Source organism: Dermacentor andersoni, chromosome 2 (assembly GCF_023375885.2).
Source record: "Dermacentor andersoni chromosome 2, qqDerAnde1_hic_scaffold, whole genome shotgun sequence".
Taxonomy (NCBI): domain Eukaryota; kingdom Metazoa; phylum Arthropoda; class Arachnida; order Ixodida; family Ixodidae; genus Dermacentor; species Dermacentor andersoni.
Genome location: NC_092815.1, coordinates 222,678,659 through 222,706,325, shown reverse-complemented (window position 1 = coordinate 222,706,325; position 27,667 = coordinate 222,678,659). Strand labels below are relative to the sequence as shown.

General features: G+C 47.8%; 1 protein-coding gene across 3 annotated transcripts in view; it reads right to left on the bottom strand.

Moving 5' to 3' along the window:
• The window catches only part of shep (RNA binding motif single stranded interacting protein alan shepard), a 157,559-nt gene that overhangs the window by 29,351 nt on the left and 100,541 nt on the right, over nucleotides 1-27,667 (bottom strand). For all 3 annotated transcript variants that reach the window (XM_055075764.2, XM_050186813.3, XM_050186814.3), the window contains exons 7-9: nucleotides 22,634-22,811; nucleotides 12,018-12,116; nucleotides 7,780-7,884 (exon numbers count right to left, since the gene is read on the bottom strand). In XM_055075764.2, coding sequence (XP_054931739.2) covers nucleotides 7,780-7,884; nucleotides 12,018-12,116; nucleotides 22,634-22,811 — 382 coding nt within the window. The remainder of the gene's footprint in view (nucleotides 1-7,779; nucleotides 7,885-12,017; nucleotides 12,117-22,633; nucleotides 22,812-27,667) is intronic.

The following is a 27,667-nucleotide window of genomic DNA, read 5'->3' as shown; positions in this document are numbered from 1 at the left end:
TGCGCGCCCACGAGTGCAGATGAGAAGAATCGAAAGGCGCCTTTTTTTGTTGTTGACGACAACCATTATAAAGCCTACACATAATAAAGGAAAGTTTGGTTGCAGCTTTTTTTAGTCATGGAAGTGCGGAAAGTGAGGAACGTAATGAAATGAGGCATCTACTTAAGGATGTTTGGTGCGTGGAGACCGCTTGGTTTGTCTTGAAGAGTCATTCGCGTAGCACTCGACAGATGGTAAGCTCGATCAATATTAGCTAGGCTTGGCACACGGTATACCGCTGCGGCAAGTTCGGGGTGCGATCATTACACGGGAAATAATCATTACGCAAGTGCGATCATTATGCGATTAAATATGGTATATACACATATACAGTCAACGACCGATTTTTCGGACCCTCTAGGGGCAAGTAAAAATGTCCGAAAATTCAGGCAGTCCGAAAAAAAAATGAATGCATGCAAAAAACGCACTTCTTTTTCTTTTTTTTTCTCGGATATAGAGGTAAAGGGTGAAGTATCAGGTTTCCGAAACCCTGGTAAAGCATCAGTGAAGTGGCTATAAAAAAATCATTCAAAAACTCTGTATGAAGCCGACTGCTGGTTTATTATGTACATGTGCATCATCGGGCAGCCGGTTTTATTGCTGCAGTGGCTTGAAGAACTTGGTGGTTCTTGTTTGGACGGCTTTCCCGTTGCATGCGATCATATTCACCTCGATCTGAGCAAGGGTCATGTCAGCACTGTACACCGATGAAAGAGTCCACAGTGCTCGCGTCAACTCGGTGCTTGTAGGCGGCGCAGGCATTGGCTCCTCATTTTCAACATCGGAGTCTTCTGAATCCCCCACAACCTGACTCCTTGCTCCATGCCGAACTCCTTGCTCACGTCAGCCTGCGATGGGCCGCTCACGACTTGCTTAATAATGGCGGCTTTCTTCTCCATCGTTAACCGACGGTACTGCCTTCCGCGCTTCGATGCCATCGGCGAGGACGACGAAGACGGAGTGGGGGCCATCGAAGGGAAGCGAAATCCTCAAGTTTGCGAACTCCACTGTTCGCAGACAAGCGTCGAAGCACCTAGGCCTAGCGTAGCAGGCACACTTGACACAACAGCACAACCACACACCACGCTAGCCAAAACGGCCTACGCAAACCATAGAATAAAGAACGCAAACAAATGAAATGGCGCCGCTCCGGAAACGCGGAAACTCCGCCGGAGGCGGAAGCGGAAGTGTGGCTGGCGATCAAGAGAGCCAGCCGCAGAGCCAGCGTGGCCAGACCAAATCGGCGTGCGACGGCTAGATTTGGCTAGTTGTGGTTCAAAGCGGTGATATGCTTCGGCTGCAAGTTGATTTCCTGCGTAAGGGCGCTGCGCGAGGAGCCAAAGGACCTTCCGTCGCGTCAAAAAGTCCGGAAAATTGGAGGGTTCGAGCGTCCGAAACTTCAGATGTCCTTATACATTGATTCTATGGGGCTCGTGGCGGTGCCGCGAAGACGTCCGAAATAACAGGCATGTCCGAAAATTTGGGCGTCCGAAAATTCAGTCGTTGACTGTATATGTGTGTGTGTGATAACCATGTGCAATAAAAATTCAGTCAGCAGTGCTGTGCCTTCGTCCCCTTCTGTTGCCCTACATGTTCTCTTGCACTTAAGGGGGGACATGGGTTGTGGAGATTATTACCTGCATCTTATGGCCAAATCTGATGAAAATATACAAGCTTACTTAGTTTTTCGTGCTGATTTCAAATATGCAATAATCTTTCTTGTAGGTTCATTAGTTCAGGAGATTGACGGTGCTGCCACTCTATTGTTTCCGGAGACAATGGAAAAAAAACTGCTGAGCAGAAATTGAATATTATTGCATAGCTAGATACTATAATGTGCAATAACTGCAATGCTGCAAAAAAGTTTTCAAATGAAATTTTAATTAGCCATTCTGCAGGTGATCAAAATTCTTTCCTTGACCTAAGGCTACCACACCAAAAGAAAATTCATAAAATGGAAATATACATACGCACAAATTTGAAATTCTGCTCTCAGCACTTTGTAATATGTAGATTAGGCTTTCTGCTAAAGAAAGAATTAGTGCTCTAGCTGTTCTAGATCATGAGATATCACTTCGACAGTCTAGTGAAGTGACCCAAAAACATGTTTTGAGAAAAGTGAGAAAACGTGCAAAACCCTACTTTATTTACAAATTTACAGCTGTAACAGCTCAGTAGGCACCAGGCATGTAGTCCTGCTGACTCCCAGCTCCGGTGTGCCGCTTTTTGAGGGACTGGCGCAATTCAAATATGCAATAATCTTTCTTGTAGGTTCATTAGTTCAGGAGATTGACGGTGCTGCCACTCTATTGTTTCCGGAGACAATGGAAACAAAACTGCTGAGCAGAAATTGAATATTATTGCATAGCTAGATACTATAATGTGCAATAACTGCAATGCTGCAAAAAGTTTTCAAATGAAATTTTAATTAGCCATTCTGCAGGTGATCAAAATTCTTTCCTTGACCTAAGGCTACCACACCAAAAGAAAATTCATAAAATGGAAATATACATACGCACAAATTTGAAATTCTGCTCTCAGCACTTTGTAATATGTAGATTAGGCTTTCTGCTAAAGAAAGAATTAGTGCTCTAGCTGTTCTAGATCATGAGATACAGTCGAACCCGACTATATCGAACCCGTTTACATCGAATTATTCTATATATCGAACAATTTCTGGTCACGGTACAGTTACAATGAGTATATATAGCAAAAATTACGCTTACATCGAACAAATATTGCAGTGAATCCCGATATATCGAACGTCAAGCGGCGGAAAAGTGCCCCCAGAAGTTGGCTTTTCCTAGCGGTAGCGGGGAAACCCGGCGGCGCGGCTCCATCCAACCGCTCTCCCTACCGTGACCGCGCTGCCTCGGGCTGTTCGGGCGAGCCGTCGACACTCCCCCCTGTCGCGCATAGTGAAGTCTATTATCCTCCCTCTTTATCATCTTTCACTTCCCACTCCCTCTCCCCTGACGACGCTTCGCCGTGCTCCCTCACGGGTTGCAGAATCAAGCGTCCTTCCTTTCTTTAGATCACTAACTATCGACACTCCCCAGCAAAAAATGATCCTGGCCCGCCTACAGCGCTTGCTCAGACAGCCAATCAGAGGCTCTTGTGCGCTCTTCGTGCAAGATGGCGAAAGTGCGAGTTGTCTGGCTGCTTCTCTGGTTCATCGTGTTTGCGCTTTGTGGGCCTTCTCCAGCAGTGTTGCCGTGATGAAGCGGCAGAATTCGCCTTTCGTCGTGAAGATCGAAATCATAAATCGCGTCGAACGCGATGTCCCCGCAGCGTGCAAGATTCCGAGGAGCACTCTCGGCACGATTAGGGCTAAAGTGGCCAGACTCGTAACCCGGTGCCCATGGCGCCCGACGCGTACGCACGGCCGTGTACGAGGCGTTCTTCATACGTGCCGGTTTCCGCGTGCTCGGTGATGACTGCAAATTCTGATGAATGTGATGAAGCCGTTGCCGGTGTTGCCGAAGTTTGGAGCGAGCTGTCAAAATTTCCGGGACATTCGAATCAACGGCGGACGAGTTTGTGAGTGCAGATGATGGTGTCGCAACGACGGTAGATCCCGAAACGAAGACTACATCGCCGACATCGTACTACCGAGCACAAATGAAAGTGGGCACGTTGAGGAAAGCAACTACGGTCCTTTGCCCACATCCTCCGAAGTGATTGGTGCACTCGCGTTAGTCCGGTGCTTCTGCGCGAATGCAGAAGGTTGCGGCCTCAGCTGCTCGGACTCTAGACAACGTGGGGAAGTGCGTGCGTCGCAGGCAGCGAAATTGCCCAAGCAGAAGAAAATGCAGGACTAATTTATGCGAAACTAAGCTAGTTTCGCCAATAAAGTGATTTTATAAATGGTATGTGCTTTTATGACATCCAATTATTTAGCAGGCTTATATCGAATTATGCTCTATATCGAACTGATAGGCGTTTTTTTGCGAGTTCGATATAGCCGGGTTTGACTGTATCACTTCGACAGTCTAGTGAAGTGACCCAAAAACATGTTTTGAGAAAAGTGAGAAAACGTGCAAAACCCTACTTTATTTACAAATTTACAGCTGTAACAGCTCAGTAGGCACCAGGCATGTAGTCCTGCTGACTCCCAGCTCCGGTGTGCCGCTTTTTGAGGGACTGGCGCAAATTTTGTGATGCTTTGCATTTCTTGGCTGATGCTGTCATTTGACGCCTATATTTCTCGGCCATGAGGGTGCGACTTTGCTCGCTCGGATTTAGACATAGTTCTTTCATTATGTCCTTTGAGGCCCTTGCCCTTGCACACAGCGATGTTCCCAGTATGACCCACGTTCAGTTCGGCGTAAAGTTCGCGAACCGACCGCGCGCAGTCGCTCGTCAGATTACGCGACGCGCGATCGGCCGCTGGCGTCAACTTCGTCTTCACGTAGCTCTGGCACGTTTTCGTGTGAAGAGCCCGACGGCTGATGCCCATCAACGAGACAAACGTCATTGAGCGCGGTCTGTCGGTTCTCCGCTGCCTGCATGGCACGCGTAGCCAAAACGTTCACAGCAAAGGGTTTCATTCGTTCAGCACTGTGAACGCGCGGCGAGCTCCACACCGACGCAATCTCTCCACAATTTGCGCACATAAAACGCAGCTTCACAGCGAGTCCATATTCCCGCTCGTCTCGGACGATTTATAAGGCACCACTGCAGATGTTGCAGTTCGCAAATGTTAATAATGTGTTCACGGCACTCAAATCCACAATCGTAAACGTAGTCCCATCAGGCGGGCGAAGTGCATCGTCGGTGCTGTCACCCACACTCGCGTTTCCTCTCCGTCGCTGGAGCGGAAGACAACTCCGATAGCTTTGCTTTGGCTTTCGCTTCCTCCTCCTCCCGCTTGGAGGGTTGCCGGTAGATCGTATCTTGCCGTACGCGAGCGCTGGGTCGAAGGGTCAACGGCTGGCGGACTTGTCACAGTATCCGCAGCAGCCGATGCGGTCGTTAGGCCTGCCGTTGCTGCATCGACGATTTCGGCATCGGTCGCTGAGGTTGTGGCGTCCTGAGCGTTTTGCAGTGTTGAGCAGCGTTTTTTGAAGTTTTCGATGAGTGTCCGTCCCACTTTTTGCGCACCAAACTTGTGCCGCGTTCGAAATTTGCGTTCCGTTGCAGATATCGCGTTGACACTGGGGCAAGATGGCGCATCTCAGTGCGCGGCTCCAAGCGCGGAGCAGACGATGGCCATGCAGTTCCGCCAATCGGGAGGCAAGCTCAAGTCACGTGCACCGAGTGACGAATAGGAGGGCGTTCTAGTACCTTTCTTTGCCGCGCATTTTATAAGTGGCCAATGGCTGAATGGGGCCCGTTCTGGCGGGAATTTGAAGGGAAAAGTCGGCTCTTTCAAATGAGACCAAGATGTCCGCGCTAGCACACGTGGAAGAGCAGGCGCGCGTTTCGGAAAATATGCCGTTTCAGCGCAAGTTCCGCCTGAAATTCAGCTAGTACATGTCGTATAAGGCGTCACTGCGGCTAAAATACTGATGTTATCGGTATGAAATTAACAATATAGATGCAATAATAGCTGTACATTCCAAAAATGCAAGAAAAAAAATCGAGTTTTTTTCGCGATTTTTGGTCGCCACAACCCGTGTCCCCCCTTAAGGGGGGACGCGGGGATCAGATCGCGAAAATCGCAAAAAAGATAGATTTTTGGCAACGACGCGTTTCAGTATCTGCAATGCCTAATCTACATTGTATCAATATGGTTTGACTGAAAACGCACTAAAAGTGCCCGAAAAAAATTAATTTATCAGTGCGTAGGGCGAGAAAACAGCTTTAAATCGCGTAAAATCACCGCAGTTCGGGGAGCCCTAACTCGTCTTTCCCGCCACCGAACGCCGCCACCTTGGTATCGTTCGAACGCTCGAAGTTTCGCCATTCCGTTTCTGAATTCTTCGGTCATCGCCATCTTGTAACAAACGCACAAACACAAAAGAAGCGCGGGTCTGCTAAAGGCGGTCACACGGGCCCTGCGATGAAAGCGGGCCTCCGATTGGTTGCCGTACTGAAAGGCGTCTCGCCATTGGTTGCTGCTGCAGCAGCGGGCAAGCTGGCAACCACAGCGGACGGCAGTTGTCTGCTTTGAAAACCACGCCGGCGTCGTTCTTCGCTTGACACTCGCAGAATTCGGATTTATGAAAGCTCCCAGGTCAGTGATGGATCGTCGCTCGTTCGAAAAGAACTTTTAAATGAAGCATGCCTTCGGAAAACGGAAGCGCAAGCCTCCTATGGTGAGAAAAAGACGGCGGCCAGCGGGAGAAGCGGAGAGCCCGACTGAACACGCGGATAACGTGCCGTGTTATCTTGCACTGTGCTATTCGAGCAGCGAAGCCGACAATCGCCCTGTGACATCGATACTGATAACTAAGCCACCGGAAGACGTGCCAATGGAGGCTCTCGCACCTGTGCGTACGGCCGCGCGAGTCAGCAACCGAGATCGCGTTGTTGGAGGCGACGCGGGTCGAAGGTCTCCATCGCCGGCAGAGACGGTGTGCGTTTCCGATGCATCGTGCGACAGGGACACGCAGCCTGCGAGTGAGCCCCAACCGTCGACGAGCTACATACTGTATGGTGACTCAAAGCTCACCAGACGAATCGTCGCACGATTCAGACGCACCTCGAGCCGCGTTTTGTGTCAGCGGTGACTGCAGAAGCGCAGGCATGCAGCGTTCGCGGCTCCCTTCGAGCAGTGTCAGCGACTGAGCGGAAGCAGCAATGCCAAGAACAAATTTAGGCCCCTTGTGACTGCGAGTTCATTATTATGCCTGTTTCCGCGATGAACTCTTTGATCGCTAAAGCTCTGTGCCCAAGATGCCAACAGCGTTCTGTGGGTGTACACTGCGATACCAGGCTCGGCCTGGCAGTGAAAATGGTGGTCATGCACTACTCCAAACGGCGCAAGAAAAGGATAAAGAACGCCTGAAGAAGGCATCCAAAGCCCACCAAATAAAGAGGCAAAGGTGTAAGAAGATGCCTGACAGCAATGATTAAAAATATTACAGCCCTGGTGCTTTTTAATAAATTTGCAGTGCTTTTAAAACTTTGCAAACTTTGCAGCCAGTTTTCTCAATTGCATTTTTTTTGTCAATCACCTCGCTCGTGGAAAGCGTAGCACAACAATGGCTTGACTGATTTTGGTCCAGTTTGTTTTGCTGTGATCCACAAGCTGTGCTGTACTTAAAGACAGTCTTGAAATGTTTCTTTATCTTTCCATTATTTAATTATTTCACAATTACTACATGGCTCCATGCAGTGAAGGACAGTCATGTGCATGTTATGTTGAGCAAAAAATTATTAGCGCACTAAAAAAAAAAATCAAACACTGTCTTGATGTAGATTAGACATCTGGGCAAACATGCAAAGTATTTCCAGCTCCCTATCATGTTTCGTTACTGTGCCAGGCTTTCCACAAGCAAGGAACTTATAAATTCTTATAAAACAAAAACTAATTAAGATATCCTAATGAAATTTTAGAATTGTCTCTTTATTGCAATGTGCAGTGTGTGTGCCAAATTTCAGCCCTTTCTGTCAAGAAACAAAAAAGTTAATTCTGATCCCCTCCTCCCCCCTTAACCTTTAGTGAAAGCATCAAGTTGTTGCAAGTGTGAACCGAGTGGTGTCGAGAAGCGAGTGGTGTCGAGAAGCAGATCGGCACAGCGTCCACCTGTGAGCAAATGACGAGCTGCTCGCAAGTCAAAACATAAGTCTCACCTCAGAGAGGGGAATCTGTTGCACAAGCTGCGGTGCCTGCTGGTACAAGGTGGGCGCTGGGCTTCCATACGGATGTGCACCCGCCGCTGCTGCCGCTGCCATGTACTGCACAAGAGGGCACACTTCACCAAACACGACACTTCGGAATTTCTAGCAAATGAGGCGTAAATGAAAGACTTTCAGTCTCACTCATTCCCACTCGCAAAGGTGGAAATTTCAGGGGCATACAGTTCAAAGCAATGCACCGCCTAATATCAGGCTCTACATTCTAGCCGTTTTATACTGAATGTCTGGCAATGTCTGACGGCACGCTTTTAACAGCTATGCCAGTGAGGAGTTACTGTATTTACACAATTGTAAGTCGTCATATTTTTTTTTTCATTTGAAAACCTGAAGTGGGGGGTGGGGTCGACTTACAATGAAAACCAAAACCTGGCGCCGCCAAAAAGGCGAGACCAACGGGAGCTACAACGTAGTTACAAATTTATGTTTGCTCTATGGGCCTACCTGTAGCTTTTCGCTATCCCGCGTGTTTGTTTGCTTTTCAGAAGGGTGTTTCAACATTTTTGAGAGTTTTACAGCGCACACACCACTCATTGTAGGGGGTCGATAGTTGATGGAAGTGCCGCTGTTCCATTCACGGCGGCACCCTCAGAACAGTGGCGCTTGCAGGAAGTATCGGTAGTTCATGGAAGAGCAGACTCCGCTCGCGGGTTTCTCTTTCCCTGTCGTGCTTAGCTTTCTCTATAGTTAGACGAAAGGCATTGGTTTGACGCATTCCACTTGACTGCCGGCTATGTGCTACTTCCATGCTTGCTCAGTTGTCATGAGTGTTCCACGCCCACTAATCATTCGGCACTCGTTCACAGCAGCGTTCAAGAGGGCTGCCATTCTTTACGCCGAAGAAACAAATCACTGCGCAGCGGGCTGCAAGTTCGATGTTTCTGAACAGGTGGTGCGAGAGTGGCGACTGTGGCGAAGTGAAATTAATTTCCCACGTGGCGAAGTCTGGACGCTTTTCGGAGCTGTAGGCCAAGGTGGCGGCATACGTCACTGAAATGCGCGATCGGTCCCTGCCAGTGAAGTGCGATATGGTCATGAAACAAGCCCGGATCTTCGCCTTTTAAGGACCTCTTCTGCTGCGAGTACGGTTGGCTGGCGGCAGAAGACCGCGAACTTACGCCAACCGGACCTGTCAAAACAGCCTCCCTGACGGCTGCATGTGGGTGGGTGCATTCGGTGTGGGCGGCTGTTCCACAATATGTCGTGGTGCGGTCGTTTGCCAAATGTGGAATTTCGTTGGACGACGACGCGCTGTGGGACCATTGCAGCGATGACGATGGCAGCACTAGTGAAGACCAGTAGTCCAGTGACCATGTCAGCTACCAACAAATTTTCATTATCGAATGCGCCCTCCGGTATGCTCTTCTTATTTTCCTGTCACGCAATATGGGGGGGGGGGGGGGGTCGACTTACATTCGAGTCTACTTACAATCGTGTAAATACGGTAGTCTAGCAATCACGCAACACTGGCACGAGCATGTGCAACCACTGAAGCAATAAGACACTATGGAAGCATTAGCAAGGCCTGTGCCAATATTACTTAAACCCAAGTTTCACTCGGTTCACCTTGAAAGGCGAGTTTGCAACTCGTGTGGACTGCAGTCAGTCTAGGTACCTAGGTGGAAAGTGATGGCAGGTTGCTATGCGATAGCATTGATTGTGTTTCTTAGGGAGGACACGACCTCTGAAAGCCAAAAAATCACAAGAAACTATTTGTAGAAAACTGCATATTTGGGCTGCACACATCATAAACTGTGATTATCGACACCTAATTCACCATAACGCTGCTTCAAATCAAATCTAAAACGAGGTGTATCAGTGGCGAGCAAGCGCTGGAACAACCCGAACTTCGAGTGAGTGCAGTTCTTGCGCTGTCTAACCTACCGGTGCCACTCTGTCGCTTCGATTGTGAATTCCAGTGTTTTTTTGGTGCCCTTGGCAACAGCGACAGCAGCGGCATCAAAGAATGATTCACTTGTGATTTGGGGCTTTCGCATTTCCCACGTCTCGGAGGCAAATGGACAAAGAGCACGCTTCTTCAGCAAGCGAATGGGGGGGGGGACGGGGGGGTGTGAGCGACTGCTGCGTGCAATGGCGCGATGGTCTCCTCCGACGGTGCATCATCTGTCACGGATGTTTACTTGCTATGTTGCTACCTGTCTTTGTGTGCTCTGCTCCACATCTCACTGTCTTTGCGATCGCTCGCCACACTTTCTCCCCACAGGGGGAGGGAGGGGGTTCTACTCCGGCGACTGCTGCGTATGGCACAGCTACACGGACCTATCTTGAAAGTGATCTGCAATGGGGAAAGAGGTCATACGCCGAGTGCTTAGAACTAGTTCACGTTGAAGCGAGAGGCAGCATGAAAGTTGATTCGACCGCTGCTGCTGCCCGCACTTCCTTACTCCAGCGTTTTGACAGCTAGTGTGCGTGAAGGTCGAGTGAGATGTGTTTACGTTTGCTTATGTGCACGTGACACCACGCTTGTTTAGTTAGTAAGCGAATGATTACAAGTTTATTCAACCGACAAACCTACTATCCTTACTTTGTCTACTACAACTAAGCATGTTCACTTGCAAGCGCTCTCAGCCTACTTTGCACCTCAGCTAGGAAGCCCCGCGCTGCTCTTCCCGCTCAACCACACTACAGTGAAACCTCGTTAAACCGTAGTCGGCCGGAGCTCGGAAAAAGTACGTACTAAACGGTAGTACTGTTTAACCGAAAGAGCATGAGATCGCCCACTTACCTGTAGAAAACGGAACTCAGAGAGAGTGCGATGAAAGGGGAAAAAACATGCAGTATTTATTCACTTCGCGCGACATAAAGTGTTATTTTCGTTTGATGCCGCGGCGGCCTAGCACGACGACAGCAGCCTCAAACTTACTCAAGCTGCGTGCCAGCTTCTCAGCCAGCCCCCCTCCTCTCGGCAAACACTCGCAAGGCAGATTCCTCGTTGGCGTTACGTATTCTCCGTGCACGCGCGCACTAGTGCTGCATAAGTTCCGGGGCGCCTTTTTCATTGCCGGGTGCCGGAGTTCGGAAAACTTTTCGTTTGGAATAGTTACGTTATCGCGCCCCTGTTCTCGTTGCGACGATTGCATTCACGAGGCTGACGTAACGCGCAGCTTCTGCCACTGTCGGGCCTGAATCGCCCGTGCTGTCGCTTTCCGTGTCGTCCTCATCACTGTCGCTAGTCGACACTTCGGCAACAACAGAGGCAACGATGGCGAAAAGTCGAACCTCGTAGCCGACATCTCTTTGCGGTCGCAGCAGCGCTGCCGAGCAACTTCGCATTCCAAATGCCACACACTGTAGTCAACAGCAGATCCATGTCGCGGGCCAGCGCCGACTTCTTCATGTCACGTTCGATAGCACGGACGGTGTCTAATTTTTCTTCTATGCTGAGCACCCGGCGTCTTTTTTATCCGAGCTTCGGCATGACGCGAGTCCTCGCTTGCACGACGCCATGACGCTCTCTCGCTCTCTGGAACGGCGTCGAAATGATGTTGATGTTGATGCGGCTTCACGTGCAAACGCACAGGGCGCTTGGAGGCCGTTGTACCGATCTCTGAGGCTTGTTGTTCTGCCGGACCGCCCGGTGGAGACGACACACCGCCGTGTTTGTGCGATGAAAAGTGGAAACGCTACGTTTTAACCGATGCGTACGCAATAAGCTGGTACGGTTTATGCGGATACTAAATACATTATGTTCAATGGCCGCTGAGTCGGGGAATTGACTTTACTACTTTTAAACCGAAACTACTGTTTAAGCGGGTACGGTTTAACGAGGTTTTACTGTATTACACAGCCACCTTGGCCCCTGCCGGAGCACACATGCCAAAGCCGTTCTGGTGCAGCATGGCGCAATTTCGGTCAATCTTCTGGGTTTGGCGCAGTTTGGCACAGGAATTTGCGTTTCTATTGAAATGATGCAACTGGCGCAGGAGTCCCACCACTGGGAATGTTGGGTATTAGTCTGGGCATGATGTGCCCCTTAAGACGTTCATGGCAATGTCTACCGGGCTTGGCACTGGCCGAGCAGGCACCCTGTGGAATGGACCTGATCTACAATTTCAGCTTTGCCCACTTGGGTGTAACAAACTCGACACCCACCATGAGACAAAAAATAAATAAAGAAAAACCTACAAGGAGAACGATGGACAAGAAGAACTCACCGAGGCCCCAGGGATGGAGAGCTGATTCATCTGCGCTGTCAGCTGAGGCAACATGGGGCTGTAGGCATGTGCCAAGGGCTCCAGTGATGACTGAAGCATCTGGGCAAGACACACAAAACAATTACTTCATGATAGTTCACAAAACGGCAATTTTGGTACTGGTGGAGAAATTCTCAAGGAAAGAGGGTCATCGCTTGAGGTTATGGGCATCCCAATGCTGTGCAGTCACCAATCAATAAACTAGTAAACAATAATTCGGCCACGCGCATTTACTGTACTTACACGACTCTAATGTGCCCCTTGTGTTTTCCAAGAAAATGAGACAGAATTGCCTACATGTTACAAGTGGACACAAAACAGCAACAGCGTTTGTGATGTGGCGACAGCCTACCATAACCCTCTGCATCGTCACCATTGTTATCACAAAATGGTGACAGTGCAAGTTTGTCATAGAGCTTCCTGCAAGGAACTCTGGCGCTGCGATCACTCAGTGACCATAGTGAGCAGTACGTAGATTTGTCCAAGCTTCGTGCTTGTGATTCGAGACTATCTTTGTTTACTAGGCTGTACCTGCCTTCATTGGCCTAAATTTCAAAGCAGTTTATGCTTTTCTAAATGCAGAAGGCAATAAGATTCTGAGAATATGCATAATATGCATATGCATAATCATAATAATATGCATAATGGATTCCACCTGTTGAGGTGGCCAAATTGAAATGCAGCAAGCGTCCCAATGCACTGGCTTGCCCGTAGGACATTGTTCAAGGAGCCTTGCGACCATTAAACTTAAACTTAAAGATACAGATGGCTGACCCGGACAATGTTATGTGCTTCAAAAGCATACTTGGAGGTAGCGGTATTATCAATATTGGCGATTCTTCGAACAATTTTTTTTTTTGCAGTACGAGAACCTTATTTATGTTTGTTTTGGTCCTTGTGGCCCATACTAAATTGCAGTAGTTAAGGTGAGAAAAAAAAAATTGTGCGCAATAAACTTGTAATTTACATTTCAAAGGTAAAGTTTCACGACATCGCGACAGAACCCCTTAGACGGAAGAAAGTTTTGTGCAGACAAGGACAGTATGGGCATCCCAGTTTAAATAACAGGAAAAATATGCTCCAAGTATATTGTGCACTTCAACTATTTCTATTTGGTGATCTTCAAAGTGAAGCATGCAATGCGGTATTATCGGTTTATTTTTTGCGCGAAATATTATAGCCTTGGACTTTGTAGAATTAATTCTTAACTTATTCATCTTTGAAAACCCAGACAATTTAATTAGTAAATAAATTCCGGGGTCTTACGTGCCAAAACCACTTTCTGATTATGAGGCACATAGGGCACGTACGGCATTATGGCATGTACGTTTCGAGTGGAAAGAGCTTGGAATAGAAACGAAGGAAACGGTGAAGAAGAAAGGTCGTATGCATCATTGACATCAGTTATCTGCAGCACACAGGACCAGTCGAAGTTCCTAATGCCGTGCTTAAAGGCTTCCAACGAGGCATCAGTTATGCGCTGCACAGTAATAGACTCACACTGTTTCGCTTGGCATGCTCATGCCCAAAGACGACAAACACCGGACAGCGATCACTCACATCAGAAGTGATTGTACCAGAAGGGAGCACACTCGTTTCAATGTTCGTAATTATTAGATCTAGTGCCGACGCAGTAGAGCATGTGACACGTGTTGCTGTTTCTATTAAGTTGACAAAACCACAGAAGAGAATCTTCATGTTGAAATCATGTACAGTAGCGTCATGGTCTAGAATATTATTATTAAAATCACAGCTACACAAAAACGAACATTTGTTTAGTGACGCATATTTTAGAATGTGGTCGAAATAATCCGTAAAATTTTTCATGTTACCATTTGGGAGGCGGTATACCACTGAAATAATTTGATTTCGACATTGTAATGTTAGAATTTCATAATCATCGGTAACGTCACTAAGATTAGGCAGAATGTGGCACCTTTTGCACGCTAGAGTATAGATAGCGACACCGCCACCGCGTTTGTTAGATCTATTAAGGAAAAACATTTCGTAACCAGGCAGCTGTAGCATCTTGCTATCAGATTGATACCACGTTTCAGTGAGCATAAAAACCGTAAATTCGAAAGAGAATTGTTTTAAAAGCAGAACGATTTCGTCTTGCTTGTTACCTACAGAGCGGGCATTAAGGTGCAAAGCGGTTTCACAGTTTGGGTCTATTAGCTTCACCTGTTGGGGTAGGGGTAATTCGGGATAGGTCATTTTTGTTTAGTTTTGTGATCACAGAGCAAAATGACAGATTTCAATTGCCAGGTGAGCTATGATTATCGCCTATTACTGGCTCTGCACGACTGCTTTCCAGCCAGAATAGCCTAATAAGGTCTCTCTCGCTAGTTATCGGCACAGCCGCCAAGCCATCGGATTGCCTCATGAAAATCTTGCTATTCTGTGACCACACAGACCTCCAGTGATGCTCATACTTTTTTTTCAACAGCGAAAGCAAGCAGTTTCTTTTGTGCCGGGCAGAGGTGCTCATTGACATCTACAGGATCAGAATTTTCCAGTCCAATGTCAGCGTTTTTCAGCCTCATCTTCTTGGCTTTCTGCAGGACAGTATCACGTTTGGCTCGAGACCGGAACTGAACTATACTATTTGACTTATCTGCCTTCCGTGTTGGTACCCGATGACAGGATTCAATGTCACATTCTTGAATTGACTCACTGATTGCATTTCCTATCTTCGAGACTATGTCAACCACAGAGTCGCTGTCACTTTTGACGACTCCTTGTATTACTAGGTTGGCCCTTTTTGAGTATTGTTCGGACAGAACAAGTCGCTTGCCCAAATCGAGCACCTTTCTTTCCAGACTGGTGTGCATTGATCGAAGCATCTCATTTTCAGCAGCAAGGTTATTGCTATTAACGATTTCCGCATTTAGTTTTCCCTCAAGCTCTTCAATAGAGTCATGTGCAAACTCGTGGCTTTTAACTAAGCCCTTGCTCTTCATTGTTTAGTTCTCGAATTTCATCCCGCTCTATCATCTCACGAAATAGCTTGATTTCAGCTTTGTTTTCTTCTCTCAACTTTGCGACATCAGCTTTCAGATCCTCTTTCATTTTTGCCACTTCCTTGCCAGTCATTTTTAGACTTGTGTCCCCTCCCCCTTCAGCCAAAGAACACACTCAATAGGTTAGCAAACAAAACAGGTGGACAAGGATATGCCAAAAATTGCCCGAAGAATATGAAAAGAAATTGCACAGTTTTCAGTGTTACGTTTCGAAGTTGCACCATACAAACGGCTACCACTTCAGACAGATTGGAAGTGCCGATCAGATGCCGATCTATCTTATCTTCAGACGGAAGATGCTCCCGAAAGGAATTGTGTTTCCGACTGGTGTGGTTGTGCGCGCAAATGAAAAAGGTTTAAATCACCACGGACTTGGTCGCTGACTGGATGATAATATTTGGCGCAAGAGACCCGGCGGCAGTTTGGGCCTGCGTGGGATGCTTGTGCTCGATGCGTTGAGGTGCCACCTTGACTAGCGCATCAAGGACAAGCTGGCTGCATGCAACACCGACCTTGTCGTGATACCCGGCGGCATGACATCGCAGCTTTAGCCTCTCGATGTTTGTTTGAACAAACCTGTGAAAGAATTCGAGCGGTCTACACCGAATGGCTTGTCAGTGGCTGCCACGAATTCACACCCACCAATAAAATGAAGCATGCCTCGTGGCATGACTTTGCTGGATGGGTGAAAGATGCATGGTGCACGATTCCGTCTCCTATGGTCAACAAGGCCTTTAAAAAGTGCGGGATTTTTAATGCCATGGACGGCACCGAGGATGAAATGCTTTGGTCTGTTGATAGCGATAAAGAGTTGTCTGATAGCGACGACGAGTGATATCTATTGCCGCATGCGACCTGTACCAGCACAGTGAAAAATCTTGGTGGAAAGGTACTCTGCTTCCACTTGTGTTTTTTATTCATCGCAACTTTAGTGTATTGGGAATAAATCTATTTTTTTTTCCAAATGAGAGAAAATAGTATTTCTATATGAAAGCACAAGGCGCACGGTACTGCACCATATTTACACGAATGTAAGTTGACTCGAATGTAAGTCAACCCCCCCATACCGCATGTGACAGGAAAAAAAAAGAAAAAGAAATAGAGAGCATACCCGAGGGCGCATTCGATAACGAAAATGTATTAGTTGCTGACATGGTCACTGGACTACTCGTCTTCACTAGTGCTGCCATCGTCATCGCTGCAACGGTCCCACAGCGCGTCGTCGTCCAGCAAAATTCCACATTTGGCAAACGACCGCACCACAACATCGTGTGGAACAGCAGCCCACACCGAATGCACCCACCCACATGCAGCCGTCAGGGAGGCTGGTTTGACAGGTCCGGTTGGCGTAAGTTCGCGGTCTTCTGCCGCCAACCATCCGTACTCGCAGCAGAAGCGGTCCTTAAAAGGCGAAGATCCGGGCTTGTTTCATGACCATGTCGCACTTCGCTGGCAGGGACCGATCGCGCATTTCAGTGACGTATGCCGCCACCTTGGCCTACAGCTCCGGAAAGCGTCCAGACTTCAGCACATGGGAAATTCCTCACTTGCTGTCACAGGTGAAAATTTCACTTTGCCGAAATCGCCACTCTCGCACCACCTGTTCAGAAACATCGAACTTGCGGCCTGCTGCGCAGTGATTTGTTTCTTCGGCATAAAGGATGGCAGCCCTCTTGAACGCTGCTGTGAACGAGTGCCGAATGATTAGTGGGCCTGGAACACTCATGACAACTGAGCAAGCATGGAAGTAGCACATAGCCGGCAGTCAAGTGGAATGCGTCAAACCAATGCCTTTCGTCTAACTATAGAGAAAGCTAAGCGTGACAGGGAAAGAGAAACCCGCGAGCGGAGTCTGCTCTTCCATGAACTACCGATACTTCCTGCAAGCGCCGCTGTTCTGAGGGTGCCGCCGCGAATGGAATGGTGGCACTTCCATCAACTATCGACCCCCCCCAATGAGTGGTGTGTGCACTGTAAAACTCTCAAAAATGTTGAAACACCTTTCTGAAAAGCGACCAAACACGTGGCATAGCGAAAAGCTACGGGTAGGGCCATAGAGCAAACATAAAATTGTAACTACGTTGTAGCTCCCGTTGGTCTCGCTTTTTTGCTGGCGACAGGTTTTGGTTTCGATATTAAGTTGAGCCCCCCCCCCCCCCCTCCCACTTCAAATTTTCATATGAAAAAAAAAAAAATAATAAGGTCGACTTACAATCATGTAAATAAGGCACCGTTTTATTTTTTCAATTTTTTGGTCACGGGAAACGGGTGCGTTAGAATCGAGTAACTATGGCATTTCGCCCTATAGAGACGAGGCTAGCAGCAATGATGACGTAGAGTGAGCTCGTCATGTTCATATTGAATAAATGCCGTTTTCATTTTGTGAACACGGTCCTCACTTCTTTCTTCGGCCTACATTCAAGGTAAATTTTGAAAAAAATCTTCTGCCTTCGGACATTTGGGGGTCAGCTTAGAATCGGGGCCGGCCTAGATTCGAATAAGTACGGTAACAACATTTAGATACAGTGAAACCTCGTTAAGCCGTAGTTGGCCGGAGCTCGGAAAAAGTATGTACTAAACAGTAGTACTGCTTAACCGAAATAGCATGAGATCGCTCACTAACCTATCAAAAACAGAACTCGGAGAGAGTGCGATGAAAGGGGAGAAGGACATCAGTATTTATTCACTTTGCAAGACAGAGGTGTTATTTTCGTTTGATGCTGCGGTGGCCTAGCAGCAACAACAGCGGCCTCAAACTTGCTGAAACTATGAGCCACCTTTTCAGCCAGCCCCCTCTTCTCGGCTAACACTCGCATGGCAGATTTCTCGTTGGCATTGCATGTTCTCCGTACACGCGGGTGGTAGCACTCCAGAAGTCGCGGGGCGCCTTTTTCATTGGGAGATGCTGTTCTCGTCACGACGATTGCATTCATGAGGTTGACTTGACGCACAGCTTCTGCCACTGTCGGGCCTGAATCGCCCATGCTGTCGCTTTCGTGTCATGCTCATCACTGTCGCTAGTCGACACTTCGGCAACAACAGAGGCAACGATGGTGAAAAGTCGAACCTCGTAGCCAATATCTCTTCGCGATCGCAGAAGCACTGCCGAGCAACTTCTTCGCATTCCAAATGTCACACATCGTAGTCAACAGTAGATCCCTGTCGCGTGCCAGCGCCGACTTCATGTCACATCGATAGCACGAACGATGTCTAATTTTCTTCTACGCTGAGCACCCGCCGTCTTTTTTATCCGAGCTTCGGCATGACGCAAGTCCTTGTTTGCACGACGTCACAACGCTCTCTGGCATGGTGGCAAAATATGTTGATGTGTATGTGGCTTCACGTGAAAACGCACAGGGCTGTTCTGATCGCTGAGGCTTGTTGTTCTGCCGGGCTGCCCGATGGAGACGACGCACCGCTGTGTTTGCGCAACAAAAAGTGGAAAGACTACGTGTTAACCGATACGTAGGCAAGAAGCTGGTACGGTTTATGCGGATACCAAACACATTATATTCAATGGCCGCTGAGTCGGGGATTTGACTTAAGGGGGGATGCTGCATCAAAATACAACTCGCCTATTCCTTTATGAAACTTGGTGAAACTTGGCAAACTTGTTCAGTTTCTTTTGCAGATTCCAAAAATGCAATTACATTCCTTCTAGCTTGCTTAGTTCGTCAGATAATTAAAAATCAGTTGGCATTATGCGTGAAAGTAAATAAAAAATAATCACTCATTAAAAATTTTCTATATACGTGTTTGTGGACTCGGTAAACCATAAGGGACACACTAATGCAAGCAGATTTTAGTTTGTGAAATTATGTCCCATATTAAAGCCCATTGAATACGAGTGTCTCATAACAAATAATTACCCACTGAGAAAATGCACCACATAAAATATTTGTCAAAAGGAAATTAAAAAAAGGGTTTGCATCAATGTCTGCTCCATTCATTCAGCTATGCACTTCAAAAAGAATTATTACGATATCTGCAACTGGAGCTGAGATATCGCATTTATGGATGCACTGAGAGGCCAAAATTTGCATTTTGAGTAAAGTGAGAAAAACGAACAAAAAAAGCTTTATTTAGACAAAATGGAGAAATGTAAACACATTTGCACTCGCAAGGCACTAATATGCTCCCGGGGCATAATCACTTTGATCACTGCCACCTTTATGGCGCTTCTTCAGTGTTTGTTGCACAGTGTCTGCAGATGCACGTTTGTGTGCAGATGAGACTGATCGCTGCCGATCCTTTTCTCTCATGCGTTTAGTGCTTCGCTGGCCAGGATTCATGCTAAGCTCATGTAAAATTCCAGCTGAGGTTCTTTCACGGCCTGCATTGAAGTTCATTACAGCTTCTGCCACAGCTGCTTCAATGGCGAATAAAGATGCATGCTTCTCTTTTGGGGCGAGTGCCCATATTAGTGAGTGCAGGCTCTCATTACTATTCTGAGTTTTGCCACGCACACACCGCTCAAGAAGCTTCTGATCAGATAGCCACTCGTAGATAGGCAGCAGAGCTTTGGCCACATGATCGGGAAGGCTATAACGATGTTTTGGTGCTGGCTCTTCTTTAGCTTTCGCAGCATTTTGCTGGCACCAAGAATTGGGACCAGTGGGACAAAGGCTGTGATTGGCGAGACGATCATTTGATGTTACGTGGTGATATGTCGCCATCACAGCCTTTTGCATAGCATCAATGTCATCACTGTGCGACTTGATTGCCCAGCCATAGTACGAGCTGAGTTTGTTCACAAGGTCACCAGTCAACCTCCCTTTTCCACCTAGTGGTTTCGAGCCCTTGTGTTTTGCCAGCAGATTGCGGAGGGCTGTCCCCATGCGCTTCTGCACATGGTTTACACATTCCTCTTTTTGGATATCTATATACCCATAGACTTCAGCCTCCTTTAGGGCAAGGAATGTCCTGCTATCCCCATCTGACAAAACAGTCGTATATCTGAGCTGGTGCTTCTCCCAAGACCTCTTGAATAGAATAAGGCCAGCCTCAACCTCCATTTCGCCAGATTTCTTGTCCGTATATTTTTGGCATACGTCACTGGCCTTCCATTCTTCATAGAGAGGGTCATGAGCTTGTGGTCCGCGTTCGCAACCAGCACAAAAGTTGCTTAGTACGACGTGGTCCAAGACGAGCCCCGAAAAAAGTTCAATAACCGCGCCAACTCCGATGTGGGACGAATGCCCGCAGGTCATCCAAGACCCGTCGTAGGATACGGCGATGTTCCCGGGATTGTCCAGCCTAAGCTCGCTGTACAATTTCCGTACGGCTTCTGCGCTCTCCTTTTCTTGTCGCTCGGCTGCACGAGCCGCGGCGGGCGTCAACTTTGTCTTTTGGTAGGCTTGCCACGTTTTCGTGTGCAGTCCGCGGTGAGAAATGTTCATGATGGCGAAAATATCGTTGAGGGCCGTTTGTCTGTTGCCAGTAGCTTGCATGGCACGCGCAGCCAGAATGTTTATTGTAAACGGATTCACTTTTTTATCACCGTTCACGAGCGGCGAGCTCCAAACCGTAGCTTTGTCACCGCAGTTGGCGCAAACAAGTGACAGTTTCACGGCGAGGCCGTATTCTCGCTCCTCTTGGCATATTTTCGCGTTTCCGCCACATATCTTGCACTGTAGGTGTTCAAGAAGCGTGTTCACCAATTCCAAACACACCACGGTGAAACTGGTCTCGTCAGGTGGGCAGCCACCGGAATCGCTCGCGGCCAACAAGTCCGATTTTCTTTGCGTTGCTGCAGTCGATGCAAGCTCTCGAACTTTGGCATTGGCTCTTTTCCTACCTTCATCAATATCTGAAGGCGTCCGGATCGCTGTATCACGACGAACGCGGCCGACGTCAGGGTCACTCGTTGACGGGACCGCTAAGCCTAATCCTGGTGTACGCAGCACGGCGGCTCCGTCGCTCGATGCCTGCAGTCGCTCATCTTCGATTTGCAGTTCGCCCTCGGTGCCTCTCGATCTTTCAGCCACTCTTCTGATGTTCTGAATCAGTGACGACCTACTTTTCTTGCCGTACTTATGTCGGCACACAAACTTTCTCGTTGACATCGCGGCAAGTTGCTTTCGCGTCCGACGACAGGACAAAATGGCGTCCGTGTAAGCGATCGAGACGAGCTGCAGACAATGCTCTCAGCCAATCGCGTAGCCGCTTTTCATCACGTGCCCTGAGCAGCCAATAGCGACTGGCATTTCATCATTTTTTCGCGGCGTTTCTCTACTGTTACCGGTGGTTGAAGAGAAGCGCTGGCGCGCCAAAATTGAAGACGCAATACTGCTTTTTCAAATGATACCAACATGGCCGCGAGCGGAGCTATAGCGCGGAAGCTGCGCGTCGTTGAAATTGCACAGTTTTCGGTTCTACAGCTACACAAATTGAGCTACCTTTAACGCAAAAAAATGATATTGCGGTTGAAATAGATCTGTTTCAGATATGAAACTTTGCAGATTAGTAGAATAATGAACGTAGATTCCGAATATAACATTTTCCAAAATTCGATTTTTTCACGATTTTTCAGTGCCAAAGACCCGTGTCCCCCCTTAACTACTTTTAAAACAAAACTACTGTTTAAGCGGGTACGGTTTCACGAGGTTTTACTGTATAATGAAGTAATTTGCTGATCTTAGCGACTTCATTATTTGTATTTATTTCCCACTAAAATGTATGGAGATTGTACCAATTCTGACGAGAAGGCAAGAAAAAAAGCTGCATGGCCCCCTTCCCCTCGCACTCGGCAGCACAGTTTGTGCGTACAAATGGTGTACATGCCAACATTGACTATGTCTGGTGTTGCCAACGCATATTTATCAAGGTTTGACTGTAATACCAAAGGTTTCAGATGGGGGAAAATGCAGCACACAAATTCAGAGCATTGTTAAAGCAACAAAACAAATCACAGTGTACAATGAAATTTGCCAGACACTTGAGTCCAACGACAGTGCTGCCCTGCACACACTTCCCTGGGACAAATTGGGCAGGTCACTACTTGGCAAGCGGCTGCTCTGCAATCTATCACATTTTTATGAAACAGCCTGTTCTGCATTTTCACAGCCTGGCTAGGATTAACATGACAACTGTAGCTTACTGATCTGGATAGAGTATTCCCCCTCAAGGAGGTCTGGCACTCGAGATCACCCTCTCACCTGGATACAAGGAGCTCCTCCGTGCCACTGCCGGATTCATGTGGTAAAACAAAAAGCTCAGGCTGGCAGAAAATAGAACATGCGACTCAAGTGTCAGGACACATTGTTTCAGTTTAGTGCCGTCTTCTGTTTCATTTCATTCCTGTTTTGCAGAAGCTGCCTGCCATACTCTTTTACTATTTTGCTAGGCTACACTTGACAGCATCCAAGGTTTCTCAGATTGTTCAGGACCAGCCTTTACATGGCACATTTTCTCACTAAAAGTAGGGGCTTTAGAATAAGGGGCGTCGACCCTTGAACCTTCGCAGAAGCCGGAACACACAGACTCGCCATGCATACCCCAGTAGACCCACAACCAGCAGTGCTGCCCGACCCAGGGTCGGCAGGATCAGCTCACCTGTGGGGTGGTGGCTAGGTGGGGTGCCTGCATTATGTACTGGGCCGGCTGCATCCATGCACCTCCATGCAGGGCGTAGGCAGTGGGTGTCGCGGCTGTCGAGTAGCCTCGCTGCTGCGCTGGCTGGTAGCCACCGAGTGCCGCTGCAGCCGCAGCTGGCACCAACTGCTGGCCCACCCTGCACGTGTTGCCACACGGACACAGCCCACATGCTTGAACCGCGCAGCACATGCCTGAACGGTGCCTCCAGCCCACATTACCGTAATGACCCGACTGTATCGCGTCCCGTTTTCATTCTGTGTAACTTATTTCACCTTAAGGGCCCGAACGCATTATGTAATTACGTAACGGGGAGGGGTTCAGGGGTTAAAATCAACTGTTTCCACAACGCTAAAAGTATATATATATATATATATATATATATATATATATATATATATATATATATATATATATATATATATATATATATATATATATATTGCAACTTCGCAATTTTTGCAATCATGAAAACAAAAATCCCAGAATTTATCCCTTCTCTAAATGGTAAGTTATGCAACTTGTGTGGTCCAAATGTGGTCCCGCCAAAGTTATATATATTCCAATGGGAAAAAACACCTGGGTAATTCGAACATGCAAGCATTAGCAATGATTAATTTGACCATACTGCACCCTGATAGTGCTCTCAGCAGCACGCCATATCACACGGCGCTGCCTCTGACCAACAGATCTGCTGGCAGCCATGGCAACACTGCAGCAATGGCAACACCTAGCTACTTTGACGTTCGTTACCAAACTTCTTGCTGTTCGTTGCCATGTTTCTTTTTTTTTTTCATTAGAACAATTAGCCACTGTTACTAATTGCAGCAACTCCTTCTTTGTAATCCTCGCCAAAGGCTTCTAAGCGTGGAGAGCATGACATGTTATATAACGCGTTTCCCGAGAGTCAGCTTCGCCTCAATACAGTAGCTTTAAGAGGTGAAGCATACTAAAAGTTAGAAGGGGCAATTGTCAACGGTCATGGTATGTTTTCTTTAATTATATGCATGTGCACCCGCAGTCTCCTATCATAGTAAGAGCACCAATACGGCTAATAAGTGTGCTGGCAGGCCTTTAGAGCTATTTCGGATGTGCCTGTGGCAATTTTAGCCCTTGGGAGCAGTAAAAGGCATGCGTTCATTTTTTCGGACCGCCTGATTTTTGAAACATTTTTGTGGCCTTAGGGAGTCTGAAAAATCAGACATTCACTACAATTCGTAAATACGTGTGAATAAATCTTGTGGAACTTCCAACTCATGTGTCAGATCAGTGCACATACACCACTGCAGGTAAGTCCTTCATTTAATTAGCTTCCTTTAATTTGAACTTGTTTTAAGCCGAAGAAATCTTTTGGGCCCCTTCAAGTTTGAATTATAGAGATTCGACTGAATTTTTTGTGACCCCATGCACATCCGGAAAAACCAGCTGGCAACTTTATTTCCATGGGAAAACTGAAGAGCTGAAGAACAACATTACGCGCACATTCGATGCGGAGCGCGAGCCACTGACAAGCAGCTAGAGACCTAGGCCACATCTGCACGCACAGCTGCCGCCATGGCTTCTCTCTTTTTTTTTCTCTGTTCCTTGCTCATTTTCTCGTTCACTCCACGTCTCCTCAATTCTCCTCCATATTGCTCTAGTTGTTCTTTCCTCAGCCAGGGCAAATCGTTGAGGATTGTGCTTGTTACCAGCCTGCCTGAAGGATTTCCTGGCAGCCACATCATAACCAGTACAGTCGACTCTCATTACAACGAACCCTGATAATCTGCCAAAAGATGCCAGTTTTATCTGAAGTCTGTAATACCTTAAACACCTCACTTCCGAAACTTTGGTCACAACGTAACAACGTTACTGCAAAGAGTGACGAACGTGCAAAATAAAAAAAACAAAGAAGTCGCAGTTTCTTTGGAAAGGCAAAGCATCGCTTGCAATAGCAAATTAGTAGACAGCTATGTGAAGTACGGATAGCAGTTTTATTACGCTCGATGACTGCGGAAAGTCTATCAAAACGTTGGAGCGAGGAAGCGGGCCAGCAGCTGTGAGTAATTTGACCTTCGTGCTCTCTCGCTTCAACACGGACTAAACGAAAGCAGAGTGCATACGAAGCTACCGGCACTGGGCAGTACACTTTGTCCACATTGCAGATTGCTTTCAAGATGCGCCGGCCGCGCCATAAGCAGCAGCCCCCCCTCTCCCTTGCCTCCCCCGGTGGTTTTCACGTGAAAGAAGACGCCCCACCTTCATCTCTTGTGCACACGATATTGCGCCGCGATTGTCGGCTGACTCTCGGAAGTCAGTTGTCGGCCTGTGTCGACACAGCAAAAGCACATTTTATGCAGCCGATTTTTAAAAAAAATTCCTACTAATTTCGTCCACTGTAGCCGATGGCCCATTGTAGCGCGGTCCGTGAAAAGTGAACTTTACTTTATTGCATTAATAAAACAGGTTGAACAAACTAAGGTTGAAATATGGCCCATTATATCCGAGTCTGTTGTACGCGGGTCCGTTGTAATGAGCGTAGACTGCATTTCGCCTTGCACAGTTGCAGTATAAGTGGTATGCATATACAGTCGAACCCGACCATACCGAACCCGTATACATAGAATTATTCTGTATATCGAACAATTTCTGAACACGGTATAGTTACAACAAGTATACATAGCGAAAATTACACTTACATCAAACAAAAATAGCAGCGACTCCCGATATGTCGAACGACGAGCAGCGCAAAAGTGCTCCTAGAAGTTTGCTTTCTCTCATCACGGCAAGGAAACCCAGCGGCGGGGCTCCATCCAACCGCTCTCCCTACTGTGACCGTGCTGCGTCAGGCGAACCGTCAACACCCCCCCTGCAAAAATGATCCTGGACCGCCCGCCGCCCTTGCTCAGACAGCCAATCTAGCATGACGATGGCTCTTGGGCCATCCGTGTACAAGTGGTTCATCCGAAATTGCTTCACACGTGCCAGCTTCCGTGTGCCCGGTGATGACTAAATTCTGGTGAGTGCGACGAAGCCAATACCGGTGTTGCCGAAGTTTTGAGCGAGCTGTCGGAATTTCCAGAAGCCGTTGACGAGTCAACGGTCGACGAGTTTGTGAGTGCAGATGATGGTGTGCGACCACAGAAGATCCCGAAAACGAAGACTACATTGCCGACATCGTACAGAGCACAAGTGAAAGTGGGCACAATTAGGAAAGCAACGGTGGTCCTTTGCCTACATCCTCCGAGGTAATTGGTGCACTCGCACTAGTTCGGTGCTTCTGCACGAATGTGGAAGGTTGCGGCCACAGCTGCTCCGACTCCCTAGACAATGTGGAGAAGTGTGTGCGTCGCAGGCAGCGAAATTGCCCAAACAGAAGTACATACAGGACTATTTCATGCAAAACTAAGCTAGTTTCATCAATACAGTGATTTTATAAATGGTATGTGCTTCTATGATGTCCAATTCTTTAGCAGGCTTATATCGAATTATCGCCTATATCAAACTGATGGGAGCTTTTCTTTTTTGCAAGTATGATATACAGTTGAACCTCGCTACAACGAAACTGACGGGGCGCGCGAAAAATTTCGTTAAAGCGAAATTTCGTTGAGGCGAAAACAGCCCAAAAACACTGTCAGGTTGGACCACATAGTCCCAAAACATCATTTATTTCCAAAGAAGTCGGTCAGCTTCTTCTGCTTCTTTTTTTTTGCCACGAGTGCAGTGGCGCGGCTTTCGCACTCGGTGAACAGTTGCATCGCGACGTCGTCATCGTGAGCACCGAAAAATCTGCGGATCACATCAAAAGCATCCATCACTTTTATTGCAGGTGGTGGCGCTAAGTCCTCCGCGTCGCTGTCATCATCCGATGATGCGTCGTTGTGGCGAACGCCCTCAATTATAGCTTCGTCACTCAGCTCCTCGTGAGCTAGCACTTCACTGTCAACAGCGATGTAGTCGCCGATGTGAACATCGGCCGGCACATCTCCGGAGTCCTGAAGGGCTGCCCATGCCGCATTGGCCTCTGTGGAGGGTGGAGCAATTGTACTGCAGCCTTCCTCGTCCGACGTGGAGTTCGCTGCCAGTTGAGCATCGGAGTGAAAGCCGGCGTGCACAAAACAGTTGTAGATGATACTGCGACTGGTTGCCGTCCACGCTGCTGAGACCATCTGTACAGCCATGTACAAATCCACTTCGATTGCCCGACCGGTGTCGATGTTTAACACCAGCCGCTGAATCAGTCGCTGTCGATAAGCGCTTTTAACGCTATTGATGATACCTTGATCCAGCGGCTGGATTAAAGCCGTGCAATTCGGCGGGAAGAATCTTACTTCCACGCTTTGAAGCTGAACGTCTTCAACGTTATGCGCTGAGCAATTGTCGATGAGCAAACAAACCTTACGTTTCTTTGCCGTCATGTCACGGTCGAAAGCGGTTAGCCACTCTTTGAAAACGGCCCGTGTCATCCAAGACTTCTTATTGGCAACATATTTGACGGGCAGGCTCTTGCCACCTTTGAAGCACCGCGGCTTCGCACTTTTGCCTATCACCAGTGGGCAGCGCTTGTCAGACCCGTCCATGTTGCAGCACAGGAGCACAGTCACACGCTTTTTGCTATGCTTCCCTCCGCTGCATGGCTGGCCCTTCATGTGAAGCGTCTTGGAGGGGAGGAGCTCGAAGAAAAGTCCCGTTTCATCGGCATTGTATATGTCTGATGTGGCATATTTCTCCATTAATTCCGGCACAGTAGCTGATGCCCAAGCAGATGCAGCGTCGGCGTCTGATGAGGCCGACTCCCCACACAGCACTTTAGCGACGATTTCATGCCTGGCCTTAAAACGGGTCAGCCACCCTGAGCTGGCTTTGAAATCATTGATGCCCAGCATACAGGCATAGCCAAGTGCCTTTTGCTGCAACATGTTTCCGCTGACCGGCATCTTCTTTGCGCGCACGTCGAGGAACCACGTGTACAGAGCCTTCTCAAGGTCCTCATGAGCCGCTTGCGTCAGCTTTTTC